This window comes from Sinocyclocheilus anshuiensis, unplaced genomic scaffold (genome assembly GCF_001515605.1).
Source record: "Sinocyclocheilus anshuiensis isolate Anshui unplaced genomic scaffold, SAMN03320099.WGS_v1.1 scaffold274, whole genome shotgun sequence".
NCBI classification, from domain to species: Eukaryota; Metazoa; Chordata; class Actinopteri; order Cypriniformes; family Cyprinidae; genus Sinocyclocheilus; species Sinocyclocheilus anshuiensis.
In genome coordinates, this window is record NW_015547698.1 from 1673383 (window position 1) to 1687151 (window position 13769).

A 13769-nucleotide genomic window follows, 5' to 3' on the forward strand; every position below is an offset into this window, starting at 1 on the left:
TGTGTGTGTGTGTGTAAATTGACTTTAAGAAGATCAGAAAAGTTTGACAGATAGCCCTGTTACAAAAACACTGGCCTATATGTGATTTTATATTTTACATGTGTAGACATTTGTTGGACTTCACTGCTGGTCTATGCAGCTCATTTACCCGCAGAATAAACGCACCGACGCTGAAGCTGCGTTGAAGGTCTCGACTGGATCTGTCTTACTACAAAACATTTTCTTACAAACTATCTGCTCTCACCTTGATGAAATCAGTTTGAAGTCGCCAAAGACAGCGAGAATAACGCCGTGTGTCCGCTTTTCTTGCTTGGTTTCATTTGTCAGAGACGTTATTTACGATTTTTGTTTAGAAACACGTTATAAACTGCGTAAAAACTAAAATGCGTATTTTACGTTATTCATCTGTGGTGACATTAAAACTTAGTGCGCTTAAACAAACCAACAGGGCATTAAAATTGCATTATTGGGCAATTCTAAAGAACGTTTAAGATTTTCTTATTTTGCGCAACCCATACGATCAGAGTGTATTAACGAAAACAGTCCTGCTGCAAGTTACGAATATCCTTGCAATTATTACCACAAGATTCCTTAACTTAGATGGCTTGTTAACTAAAATAAAATCAATCCGAAACAGTAAACTGTGCTTACCTGAGTAGCCTATGTATCAGTAAAACGCAGGAAGGTGTGAAACACCCCTCGAAGGAGATGAGAAGAGTAGATAAATGAAAAAAACACTGGGAAGCATTGTGCAGGTTAAATCTGTCAGCAGCGTTATCTGTTGAACAAGCTACAGGACGCGCTCTCGCATCGGTGTGCAGCCTCGCGACAGGTGATGGCATCTGCTTGAGATGGAGCTAAACCTCCCCGCTAAACCTGGAGAGAGAGAGAGAGAATGAGAGAGAGAGAGAATGAGAGAGAGAGAGAGAATGCTTAAGCGCAGTTTGAAATCCTCATGTTTCACCTTGGCGTTGAGCGCTTCACCTTTTCCAGAATGTAAAAGTGCAACCCGTTCTCATGTATAATGGGAGTATGAAGCATTTTATGATACTTTTGAAATCCTTTTTGACAGCGTGGTGTAACAGTCGAGCGTGCATTTATTTAAGAATCATAATGATTTTTACACGTTCTGAAGGAAATGGAAGTAGTTACCTGCTTTTTAAACGTGCCCCCTCAGTGTTAGGTTGTTGATGCCAGAGCGTAATGGTAGAATTGGGTTAATGGTAATTAATTTGTCCCAAATTTATAAAGCAAAACATTTATGACGCAACCTTTCATAATCAGTAAACAGAACACTATTATTCTGTGAAATTATTTTAGGGATAGGGTAATTTAAGGAGAAACAACAAAGACATTTATATTTTCATAATTTGTGAAACGTTAGACCACCAACTTGAGACTGTAATCACAAAATTTATTGCGTTCAGAAACGGCTAATTTGGTCATTTTCATGGCAATTAATCACATTTTCTTGCCAAATGTTAAATACCGTAATGTGCTCAGACTTTTACTTTAGAGATGTCATTTCCATTACTCTCAATGGTTCTCATGATTCTCATTGCAAAGAGTAATGTCAACATGCAGGAAGTCTTTCTCAAGAAAGTCCATCTCTCAAGAGTGGCAGCAACATCGCGTCTCCAATATGGACAATAGCAGCTTCCCTGATAGCACACGTACATCTCAGAGATGTCTATTTGATGTGCGTGTTTACATCTGGAAGATGTATTTTTTAGTGTTTGCTCTTCTGCAATATGTCTATAGAACGTACGTGTCAGACGTCAAATAGACGTTTAGAAAATGTCTTTAAGATGTTTATGATTTAGAATGTATAAGTATGCAGTGAACAGATACAACAAACGCTTTGAGGTGCGGGTGGAGTTAAGGTACACAGAACACACCGTTCTAGGTGTTAATCGCTTGGAAACAGATGGTGCACTCTAAAAAATGCTGGGTTAAATATAACAACAATGGTTGGGTTCAAAACATCCCAACCGCTGGGTCAAAACAACCCAATAGCTGGGTTTGTCCCTTTTTAAACCAGCGCTGGGTTATATATAACCCAGCATTTGTTAGAGTGTGTCTTTCATCAATCACTGCATCACTGTGGAATTTTTTTTTTTTTAAGTACCTAATATGAAATATTCATACCTGACAGATATCACGGAAATAAGACATTTTTGTAAGAAATATCTCTCTAGCCCATGCTGTTCTAACCAATCCAAAACACTTTATGTCTGTCAGTCATTTTGTATGATGGAGATTGCTGACATTTTTGGGGGTCAGCATTTCACAAAAAATATGCATACTTCCCTTCTATATAGTATGCAAAAAGTCAGTCAGAGATTTGTGAAGTGTGCATCCAAAGCTGAGTAAAATATGTTCAACTTTTGCTCTTAGTACATCAAAGAGCAAACAACAATGGCAAGAAGGCGGATGCAGTATGTTTGGGAATGTATGTAAACAGCATGCATATATCTGAAGATATGTGATTCATTAACAGGCCATAGTTTGTGCACAAACTTGCCTATATCTTTAACAAGCACATAAATGCATGGACACACATTTATATTCAAAGGAAAGATCACAATAAGTATAAAATATCTTATTTAAATTTAACTCATAAACATAAAGATGATTTCTGGTGGATAGCTTACAAATGAAAAAAATTAAATTAAATTAAAAATCTATTTTTCTCAGTCAACACACAGTCCATGTTAAGACAGTAGTGGTGTTTGCTGCTGAGAAAATCCCAAAGATCCAGAAAACACACACACACACACACACACACACACACACACACACACACCCAGATCAATTGAAGTCGAGTTCTTTCATGAGTGAGGCAGTTTTGAACTTAACAAGCACACAGTGGGATAATTACAGATATTGATTAACTAGAATCCCTGCGAATCTTCAGCTGCTCTCTGATTCATCAGTGTTTCCTAGACGGTTCTGACAGTCTGCTTCAGTGATCACCATATCACGGGGCATTTTTAGGCTACAAATCTCTAAACTGATATCACACTGAATAATACAAAATGCATAATAATGCAATATATTCAGTATTCAGATTTTCCTTCTAATTTTGTTCCCTCCAAACTTAGTTGGTGACAATATATATATATATATATATATATAGATAGATATAGATAGGCCTATACAATAGTAGAAACATCACAAATACCCTTCAACCACTTTTTAACTGCTGATAGCCTCCTCTACTGGCCAAAAGTAATACTGACTCTAATATTACTTGTGTCAGGTTCTTTTCTTCATGTTTGCAAGGCTGTTATATTCAATACAATACATTCTAAAACATTCTACATCATAAAAGTGTAAGTGATTAAGTTATTTTCTGAAACCCAGAGAGAGAAGCTCGTGGCAGAAGACGGCAGGTAAAGGGTTAATGGGGAGCTCTGTGGGGCTCGCAGGTGTTTCTGCTGCTGTAAATCATGTTAAGCAGTGACCTTTATGAAGAACATAATACTATCTACAGACATATATTGAGTTTGTGAGTGTATATTGAGACAGGTGGTGGTATCTTCCACAAAATTAGTGTTGATCTCTCTCCGCTTCTCCGCCAGTCTAATTCACTTACATTGCAGTTAGCATGGAAAATGTCCCCAGCTGCAGACATAAGAACAGGCTTAAGTGAGCTTATATCACTGTCCCAATTAAATTCAGTGCAAAAACATTGTCAAAAGACTTTCAGAAAGTTAGAATAACATTTCTGCAACATTACCACAATATTAAAGTATTAATTATAATGCTCGCTGACCCGTGCATGGCTGTTTCTGAGGAGTACAATATTCAAGTTTTGGGAGTCATAACTATGATTCATAAGATGTCTGTGTCATTGGATTGTGTGCTTTGTTGCTGTCACTAAGGTGATTTATTTACATTATGCTGTTATAGGGGATTAATACAGTTTACCTGCGTTTGGACAAAGATTCAATACAGTTTATTATCATTTCCAGACTGCATTTTAATGGCATTTGCTGTTTCTGCTGGCAACAAAAGACCCAGATCTTATACAACAGATAGAATATAATCAAACTCGTATTCTTCCTACCAATGTTGTATGGTTTCACCTCAATTTAAGCATTGAAATTACATTTTATATCACCACTTTGAGGTTTGATCTCAACACATTTATCCTTAGAAAGCCACTGCTGTAATGTTCTCAAGCGCAAATACAGTGGGTATAGAAAAGTATCATCCCCCTTTAAAATAATCACATTTTGTTGCTTTGCAGCCTGAAATGAGGACTGACAGTTTTTGTTTTATCCAGCTGTATTTAGTTTGGAGCGGCGTCCTGATCCAGGTATGCCTTCCACTTCTTAATATTAGACTTCACTGTGCTTCTAGGCATTGATGAAGCCCTTGAAATGTTTTTGTATCCATCTCCTGACTTGTGTCTGTCCATAACTTTATCCCGGAGATCTTTTGAAAGTGCCTTGCCACCCATAGTTGATTGTTTGCTTCAGTTGCACTACCAAGAACTGAAATGCTCCAGGAAAGCTCTTTTCATGCTGAGCTAATCAAATTTACTTTATATTAGATAAAATTAATTATTAAATGCATTATATTTATTTGTTTGTTTGTTTATTCATTCATCCATCCATTCATCAGTTGTATTGTATACAGTCAGAATGGGACCTGTCACAAATATATAATGTAATATAAATTATTATATATTATTATTTTTATATATTATATAAAATTATTTATATTTATATTATTTTGTTATTGTATTACTTTACTTTTTATTAAATAAAATAAATTATTAAATACTCTGTATTTATTTATCTAATTGAATCTAAAACTAAAACCATAAAAATGCCTTTGCTTGAAATAAAATAAACAGTAACTGAAATAAAAACTTAAACTTATTTTATTTGAGCTATTTGCCCAGGCAATTTTTCCTCATTTTTCTTTAAAGTTGAAGTACTAACATTAACCAAATGAAACTTAATTAAAACTACATAGACATATTTCATAAAACAAAAGCTAATAAAAATGACAAAAACACAACAAAATTACTAAAACGTTAAATTAATTGCTAAAATGGGAATAAAAACAGAACACAAAAATAAAATCTAATTTAAAATATTAACAGAAATAATAATAATAATAATTTATCTATACCAAAATAACACTATACACTCTAAACAAAAATGGTGCTAAACAGCACTAAAAGTGCATGGTTCATTGGCTTGCAATCATAGGGGAACCACTTTAAGTGCTATATAGCACCTATTTTGAAAGGCACTACACCACACCTATGTTAAATGTTGCTATGTAGAACCATCAGAGTAACCCCATTCTCCTCCTCAGATTTTAGATATATCACTCCACTCTCATATGTTTGATATGGGATGTTACTATAATGACAAAAGCTGTTTTGAATCACTTTTATGCTTTTCTAAGGTCAAAAAGTCTCGCGTGGGGACCCTGGAATATTTCCTTATAGGGGGCCTTGGGGGCAAAAAGGTTGAGCACCACGTTATCTTCAAGAAATACACTGTATTTTAATGTCATTTTTTAGTCCTTTCCCCAGCTAAACTAAGAGACTAGAGTGAGTTAGAGAACCTTTAAAGAACTATACAGGGGCTTACAATGGGCTCTTTGTATGGCAGTGATGCTAGCATCTCATCCACCCAAAGAACCACTGAAGAACCTATTTCTTTGTGTGTGTAGTAGGTATTATAAACTTTATGATAGTCAATTTTTCAGTGATGTAAAAGTTGTTTCATGACAGCCACTGATCTCGGAGATCATCCTAATGCACCTTACGCCAGATAAAAAAACAAATCAATCCATTATGTTACAGTTTCTGATCATTTTTTTTCCAGTCTAATAGCAAGTAACTGCCTTATTCACTCACCAGTGCCATTTTAATCACATTTAGAGCTTGGCGAGCAGTAATTTAGGTGCCTTAATTTAGGTGCATTTCAAAGCGTTCTGTGAGATCTAATATGAGGTTTCTGCTCCAAACTCAAAGTTTTGAAATTTCAAATGAAAGCCAGTGCTTTCAAAGAGACCAATGCTTTCCATTGCTTTCAATACAGACCAGTGCTTTCAAAAAGAACAGCAAGCGGTGCCAATTTGATGTGAAATTTCTTCTGGTGAAAATATGAGACCACTGCAGCTCTCACATACATCGCAGATCATTTTCCCTCCTCCGGCTTGTCTGATTATCATAACCCATTCCTCTGCAACTCTTATGTGACTTTACCGAGGTCAGTGATGGGTTCAAGCCGATGATCCCAAATCAGGGAATTATAAAGATGAGCACTGATGCAGATGATCTTCTCACACAATCCTGGCAGAAATAAACAGGCTGATGTTTAGGGTTTAAGAGGGTCTGATGGCTCCCTTTCACTACAGACACATAATGACAGATTACACGGCCTCACCATTGGTGGAAATGTAGCATGCATGCGCTTGGATTCTTCATGATTGCAGTGTATACCTTTGACTAACATGTAAATGCCGTGGTATATGAATCATATGGCAATCACAGACTGCAATTTCGTCAATCATAGTCAAGCTAGAGTTAGTAGCTACTCAGCACATGCTCAGTAGAGTCTGCCTCACTTTTGAGAAAAAAGATAAGTCAATCATTTTTAGGGTTTTTTTTTCTTTTTTGCTTCAGCTGTATGTTTTGATGCCTTTGAATTTTAAACTGTTTTTTATTTCTAGGTTGTTGGATAAAAATTGCTGAACGATAGATGCATTTGATCATCGCTGTGCTACATGTGAAATACAAAACTCTTATGACTGAACTGAAAGATTGAATCTTTAAAATACATAATAGACATTTTTTCATCAAAATATTTCATCAGGTGGTTAATATAATACACCACTCTCAGAAAAAAAGGCACAAAAGTTTTGAAAGGTACACCATTGTACCTTATTTACCACTATATTGTGCATTTTAGTATCTAAAGTGTACATATTATTACCTAGATAGTACATATTAGTTCTTTTTTGAAAGGGTACCGCCGCAGTGACAGCTTTTGTACCTTTTTTTCTGAAAGTGTAAAAATTGTTTAACTCATTTCACATCATTGTTGTGTGTACATCCCACTTCATCTAAAAGATGTAGTACTGAAAATACACATATACAGTTATGATAATACAATGGGATTTTTCTGTACTTATATTTGAGAAACAGTGGTTTAATAGGCTATGTTTTATTTCTCCATAACAGGGACATTATTGTTCAAAAGTTTGGTCGGTAAGATTTTTTGAGTCTCTTCTGCTCACCAAGGCTGCATTTATTTAATCAAAAATACAGTAAAAACAGTAATATTGTGAAATATTATTACAATTTAAAATAACTGGTTTCTATGTAAATATGTTGTAAAATGTAATTTATTCCTGTGATCAAAGCTGAATTTTCAGCATCATTACTCCAGTCTTCAGTGTCACATGATCCTTCAGAAATCATTCTAATATGATGATTTGCTGCTCAAGAAACATTTCTGATTATTATCAATGTTGAAAACAGTTGTGCTGCCGAATATTTTGGTGAAAACCGTGATATATCTTTGATGAATATACCCACAACACCTTAGCAATAACATAGCCTATCAACTAAACTGAAAACCTTAGCAATGCTCTAGCAACTACCCAGAACACCCTAGCAACCACATAGAAAAGTGCTACAAATCACTTAGAACACCTTAGTCCAACACCCTAGAAACTACCCAGAATTTCCCAACACCTAGTAATATCCTAGCAACTCCCCAGAACACCCTAGTAACCACATAGCAACATCCTAGCAACTACCCACAACACCTTAGCAATGCCCTAACAATATCCGCAACACCCTAACAACTACCTGGAACATCCCAGCAACCACTCAGTATCTTAGCAACCATGCACACCTCACATTGTGGCCACATGTGATTCACAAACTAGTCGTTTTCTACATTGACAATTTGTCAGCAAACGTAGTGAACTCTCAAAATAACAGCACAGGTAAGTCTGGATCAACTAAACCTGAGTGTGTGTGTGACACTTCTGTGTGTTTGTCTGAAATGATCAAAACTGCAGTTACAGTGAGTTGCCGTCTCTCACTGTGTTCTTCTCCTCAGCTCTTTTTTCTCCTATCACTTCTCCCATTTTCTCTTCCTCCTTTCATCACACCTCTCTTTTCTGAGCAACAGAGTCTCTCGGTTTGCCTTGTTCTTTTATCTTGAGGGTGGATCACAGACGTCTGTGGTGTTTTAATGACATCCACTGGGATGACTGACTCGCAGCTGGCACTAATGGGCACGTTCACTCCTGAAATGCAGTGTATGCTGGGGGACAAAACCTCTGTGAAGACAGACAAGTTGGGTGGTAAGACTTTTCTTAGTTGAGATTTACTCCCTCTCATGTCCTCAGATGACTTTCTTTCTTCCAGTTTGATGTAGAAAGCACAGATTTGACACCAGTTGAGGCTGTAACAAGCAGATACGGACGTGACTATGGCCGCGTACACACTGCAGCTAAATTCAGTTGTCAGTTCACCTTTTAGTGCTCAATCCTGTTCTGTACACACACAGTTCAGTGATTTAAGGGAGTGAAAAGACTTGGATATTTAGTTGCATCCTGGGTTCTGTTCCAGTCCACACAGGACTAATACAGACGATCTTCTTCTACGGCTCCCCCTAGAGTTTAAACACAGCACACCCCATCAAGACCTGAATAATTCATCCACATTCTGCCAAAGATCAAATTTGTTCTGGTCAGTGCAAAATAATGTGCATGAATGATGAATTAGCCATATTTGGTAGATTTCTCTGAGGAAAAGATAAGAAATAAAGCTTATAGTTTATTCATGTCTGTAGAGTTATGTCAGGAACATTTCTACCTTCTGAACCTTTTTTAAAAAATGAATATGCTTGTGTTGAAAATGGAATATCAGACTCTCATAAATGCTCTGGTCAAGCTCAGATTCTTAAACTTTATTAATTATGACTTGATTATTTAAACAGCAGCAAGAAAATGAACAGAATGGAAATATTTAGATAAAGTTAGCATTGTTCAAAGAGGACGTCATTTTCGTTTTGCTATTTTTTGAACAATCTTTTGAAATGTTGATATTATCATACTGATTTCTGTAATTTAATCAGAGTGTTTTCAAACTTTTGATGCTAAAATATAAAGGCAGTTGTATATCTTTATGTGTGAAATCCACAATTATACTGTGTAAGGAAAATTTTAAATGTCTCAAAATGTCTTAAAATATGAATTTAAGAGAACTAAATCAAAGAATAGTTTCCGAAATTGAATAATTGGCTCTTACAGTGTCATTATACTAAAACAAACTGTTAAAATATTATCTGGAAAATATTTACTTTTAATTACGTTGACAGTGTGTGAGATTGGCACGCTATAATTCAATTGGAAATTATAATTAAAATAATAAATATATATGAAATAACTAATTAATGTCTTGATTTCTAACCAGTCTTTAGGAAGCCAAACAAAATATTAAATTTAGTGAATGTGAGAGTAAAAAAACAAACAAATAATAACCAAATTTGGTGTACACTAACTTTGGCAGCTCTAAAATTACATTTTGTAAATATAAAATTATTATAAAACAATGTTGCTTTCTCACCAAAAGTGATGTCACTTCCTGGATGATGATGTCAATAAAGAACTGCCTTTATTGGAAAGAATGAAATATTACATAAGACTAATGAACAGTGCTATTGAAGACATCACCAATTCAAAATAATATTGCTCAAATATTCCAACACTAGAAAGGGGAAAAAAGAAAACAACTGCAATATCTTTTTAAATAAATTATCAGGTTTTCATGTTACAGTTGTACAGTTCAGCACCTGGTGAACAATATTTGGATGATGTCTCTTGACAGTGTTGGGGAAAGTTACTTTTAAAAGTAATGCATTACAATATTGCGTTACTCCCTAAAAAAGTAACTTGATCATGCCACTTGCCTTTATATCATTATCATCCAATGCATGTAGGTGTGCCTAACGGCAAATTGTGTGGTCACTGCATATGCCAGGCACAGTAAAATAGGCCAATAATAAATAAAGTCTAAAACAACAAGTTATGGCAATATATTGTGTTGTAATAATCAGTAGCTTGTGTTTTGTAAGACGAAGCCTCATCCAGTGGAGAGCAGCGGCGCTGCAGGATGGCAGAACGAGAGGAAGTTCTTCAGGAAATTCTAGCAGAGCAGAATCCAGAGTTTTTTCTCCCCTCCTCTGGAGAAGAAGTGAATCTAGCTCCGTTAACGGAGGAATAGAGGGGGGGGCGTCATCGAACTTGGGGGAAAACGCGATTTCCGACGCATTCTTGCTTTCTGCGCCGTTTCTCTTATGGAAAAACTGGGAAAAGAGTGAACTTTCCTCCCCGCGTCCCGAGGAAAACTTCACCAACAGAAGGGGCGATGAGATGCGAGTGAGCTATGCCTTGTAGAAATGGACAGATTGTGTTTAAGCGAAAACATGGCGTCTGTCTCCCAAAGTTTGGATTATTTTCCAGTCTGCTCTTTGCGCTCTGCTGCCTCGAGGCGCGCTCGGGCGTCACGGCAGACGGGAGAGCGTGCAGCCCGTGTCCGGGTAACTGCTCGTGCTCGGCGGTGGGACCGCAAAACTTGTGCGTGGTTAATTGTTCCAACATCGGACTGGATCAGGCCCCAGCGGCGTCCGACCTACCGACCGACACGCACACTCTGTAAGTCCGCCGCTCGCGGAAAAGCCCCGGGCGGGTTTGCGGGTGATGATGCGGGTGTTTGTTGTGATCTGATTGAGGTGACGGGTGAAGAATGTTGGCTGATGGCTGGTGTAATACTTCAGACTGCCACTGTTTCTGTGTCAATCAATCATAACTGAGGATGTCAGGGATGGGGGAAAAAGAGGAAAAGTCTGGTTTAAAACACAAGTGCCAAGATCTTAGATATGTAGGCTTTGTATGTTGTTTGTAATAGGCTTTTGAAATTAAACACAATATATTTGGTATTCTACAAACATTCAGCTGCATTGACTCTAAATGTCAACTGGTGTAACCATCCAGTAAAAACTTGCCTCAGTATTATGATATTTTAGTCATGTTGAAGATTATGTGACATGAAAACCATCTATTTTGTTTTGTCGCATGACAATGGCTTCCTGCATATGGGTAACGCGCTACCCTGGCGACCAAAGGTTTATCAAATGTTATTATTTTAAGTCATTTTATATTTTAAAAACTTTTTTTGTTGTAAAACAACTGCTGTGGTGCTTTTGTTTTCCCAAAATGTCAGCCTTTTCTTGAGACTTTTCTCCCTATTTTTTATATAGGCTACAGTTATACCACCTAGACATTTTTGACCTGCAAAATATACCAAAATAGTAAATTCTTCTTACTACACTCTTAAAAATAAAGGTGCTTCACAATGCCATAGAAGAACCTTTTTGTCTAAATGGTTCCATAAAGAACCTTTAACATCTGAAGAACCTTTCTGTTTCACAAAAGGTTATTTGTGGCGAAATAAGGTTCTTCAGATTATAAAAAGGCAAGAGAAAGATGGTTCTTTAAAGAACCTTTGACTGAATGGGTCTTTGTAGAACCAAAAATGGTTCTTCTATGGCATCGCTGTGAAGAACCTTTTAAAGCACCTTTATTTTTAAGAGTGTATAGCTCATTGCCCAACTGAACTCATATGGTGTTGTCTTCATCTCAGTCTGTAAAAACGGTCAAAAAGTGGTACTTTAGCTTTCTCTAAGTGGAGAAAACACATCTCAAGCAGGGAAAGGTCAAAATAGCTGCATAAGTTTATGTCTGCACTCCATTTAACACATGCACGCAGCTTGTGTACCAGCAGACGCATGAAGAGTTTGTGCAGGTAGACTTGTGGCGTCGAGAACACTGTGTTCTTTACTCTGGTTTCTGAGGCGCTCGAGCTCCAGCATGTGTTATCCATTCACATAGGCTGCAGATGTATGTGCAGAAAGATGTGATACTTTGAACTCTTTTTGTGGGGGTGGGCATAAAGTTTAAGACCAAACTCTTTCATCAGGCAACTGTTGTAAAATTGGCAATAATAGTATTACTATACACTGTAAAAAATGACCGTGAATTTAACGGTAAAAGACTGTAAAAATGCTACAGTAAAAACCTGTTACACATTTACAGGGCTCTTCATTAGGGGGCTTGTTGTTGGTTGTCATGGTTTTCTCCAGTGAATAGGCTGTTTATTTCTGGAAGTCAATTTCTGTAGACACAAAGCACAAAGTCTTGGCTAAAAAAAGCTATTGGTTTTTCCTCCATTATTGTCAATGGAAAAGATACGGTTCATTGAACACATACTGAATGACAGAAGAGCCAGATATGGTGATATTCAAATGAGGATATTGAAACAAGCATTTGTGCAACTGGAGTTTTGACTTGAAATCTTACTAAGAGTTTGGGCCTCCCCCTATTGCTTTAAGATTGCAAGAAGTCATGCTAATGCAGCAGTAAATTTTAGTTATGAATGTTTATGAACACAGCTGTTTTTTTTTTTTTTGTTATTGTTGTTTTTTTATACAGTTTTAAAACTTAAATCCATGCTGTTTTCTCTGCCTATAAAAGTTATTTTCTATTTGACTGTTTCCTAAATGGAAGAAAATTATGTGGAAAAAGTGTTTCTGAAGGGGTTATTTTAAGATACAGACAGAAAGGTTGATTCAAATTAAGTAAAAATGATTTTAAAATGAATCTAAATAAATCTAATAACACAAAGCAGCTGAAGTTTTGCAAACATTCTGGAGCTTCTCTGTCTTTTCTGTCTAAAAAGGAATGCAAAAAGAAGGATAAAGTTAGTGAGTCTTGGGTTTCTGAGCTGCCGATCAGACTGAAATCTCCAGAGACAGTCGCCGTAGGCCACAGAGACGAGCACAGACGCGGCGTCTTAAGAGCTTTAAGGCTTGTAGAGTTTTAAATCATTGACCTCACTTCCTTTCTCTCTTTGCGCTGCCGCGGCCGCCCAGTAATCCTTCATATTTAAGCATCTCTAAGACCAAGATAGATGGTAACTTTTTCTTTGTTGTGGAAATGAAAGGGTGTCTGGTTAAAAGCAATTAAATTTAAAAGCCTGTCGTAGCCTAATGGCAGCTGCACCATTAGCGCAGGATATTTAGCTGGCAGCGCGCCGCGTCTCTCAAGTTCACAGCTGCTGTGTGCAGGATCGCCGCTTTTCCCCTTCCATCCGCTCCTTCGTTCCACCCTTCCAGAAAAAACACAGATCCAACTCCTGTTCCCATTCCTAGGAGGTTTCTTATTTTTCCTTCTCAAGTTGTGTCATTCTGAACTCACTGAAATCTGGATGAGTGTGAAGTCCACACCTTTTGAAGTAGCATCTTTCATAAGAAGCTGTGTGATGGACTTTGGAAATCTTTGTAAATCTGTACGTGTCTGGTGCAGTGAGCGCTTCACAGTAAATGAGTTGTTTACAGTAAACTGCCAGACGGGCTGGAGCTGCTAAACTTTCTCTTTTGTTTCTGCTAATGCAGTGATTCACTGATTCGCTCATGTTTAATAGGAACCATCATTGACTCAGCAGTGATGTAATTGTGCTTAAGTAGCTTCATCTGTGGGAAGAGCTGCAGTGTGACAACAAAAACAGAGACTTATTCAAGTCTTCCTCAGCTGCAGTGATGTTTCTTGCTCTTTACTGTCTGGTCTGTGTAGCGGCCTTCATGGTTTGGTTCACTGGCTTAATTTGCTGGTCTGCAGAGATCTTTCTTTTTAAGTTTTTCATTCATTCATTCACTTAG

The 13769-nt window shown here is 37.0% G+C and overlaps 2 protein-coding genes across 3 annotated transcripts in view; one reads left to right on the forward strand and one right to left on the reverse strand.

The window, feature by feature from the left end:
* The window catches only part of LOC107703817 (somatostatin receptor type 5-like), a 9213-nt gene extending 8389 nt beyond the window's left edge, over nt 1–824 (reverse strand). For both annotated transcript variants that reach the window (XM_016506565.1, XM_016506566.1), the window contains exon 1: nt 652–824. The gene's annotated coding sequence lies outside the window, so the exon portion shown is untranslated. The remainder of the gene's footprint in view (nt 1–651) is intronic.
* A 9126-nt stretch (nt 825–9950) lies between these two features.
* The window catches only part of pkd1a (polycystic kidney disease 1a), an 84866-nt gene continuing 81047 nt past the window's right edge, over nt 9951–13769 (forward strand). Inside the window, exon 1 of the mRNA XM_016506420.1 lies at nt 9951–10707. Within this exon, the coding sequence (XP_016361906.1) occupies nt 10439–10707 (269 nt within the window). The 5' untranslated portion in view covers nt 9951–10438. The remainder of the gene's footprint in view (nt 10708–13769) is intronic.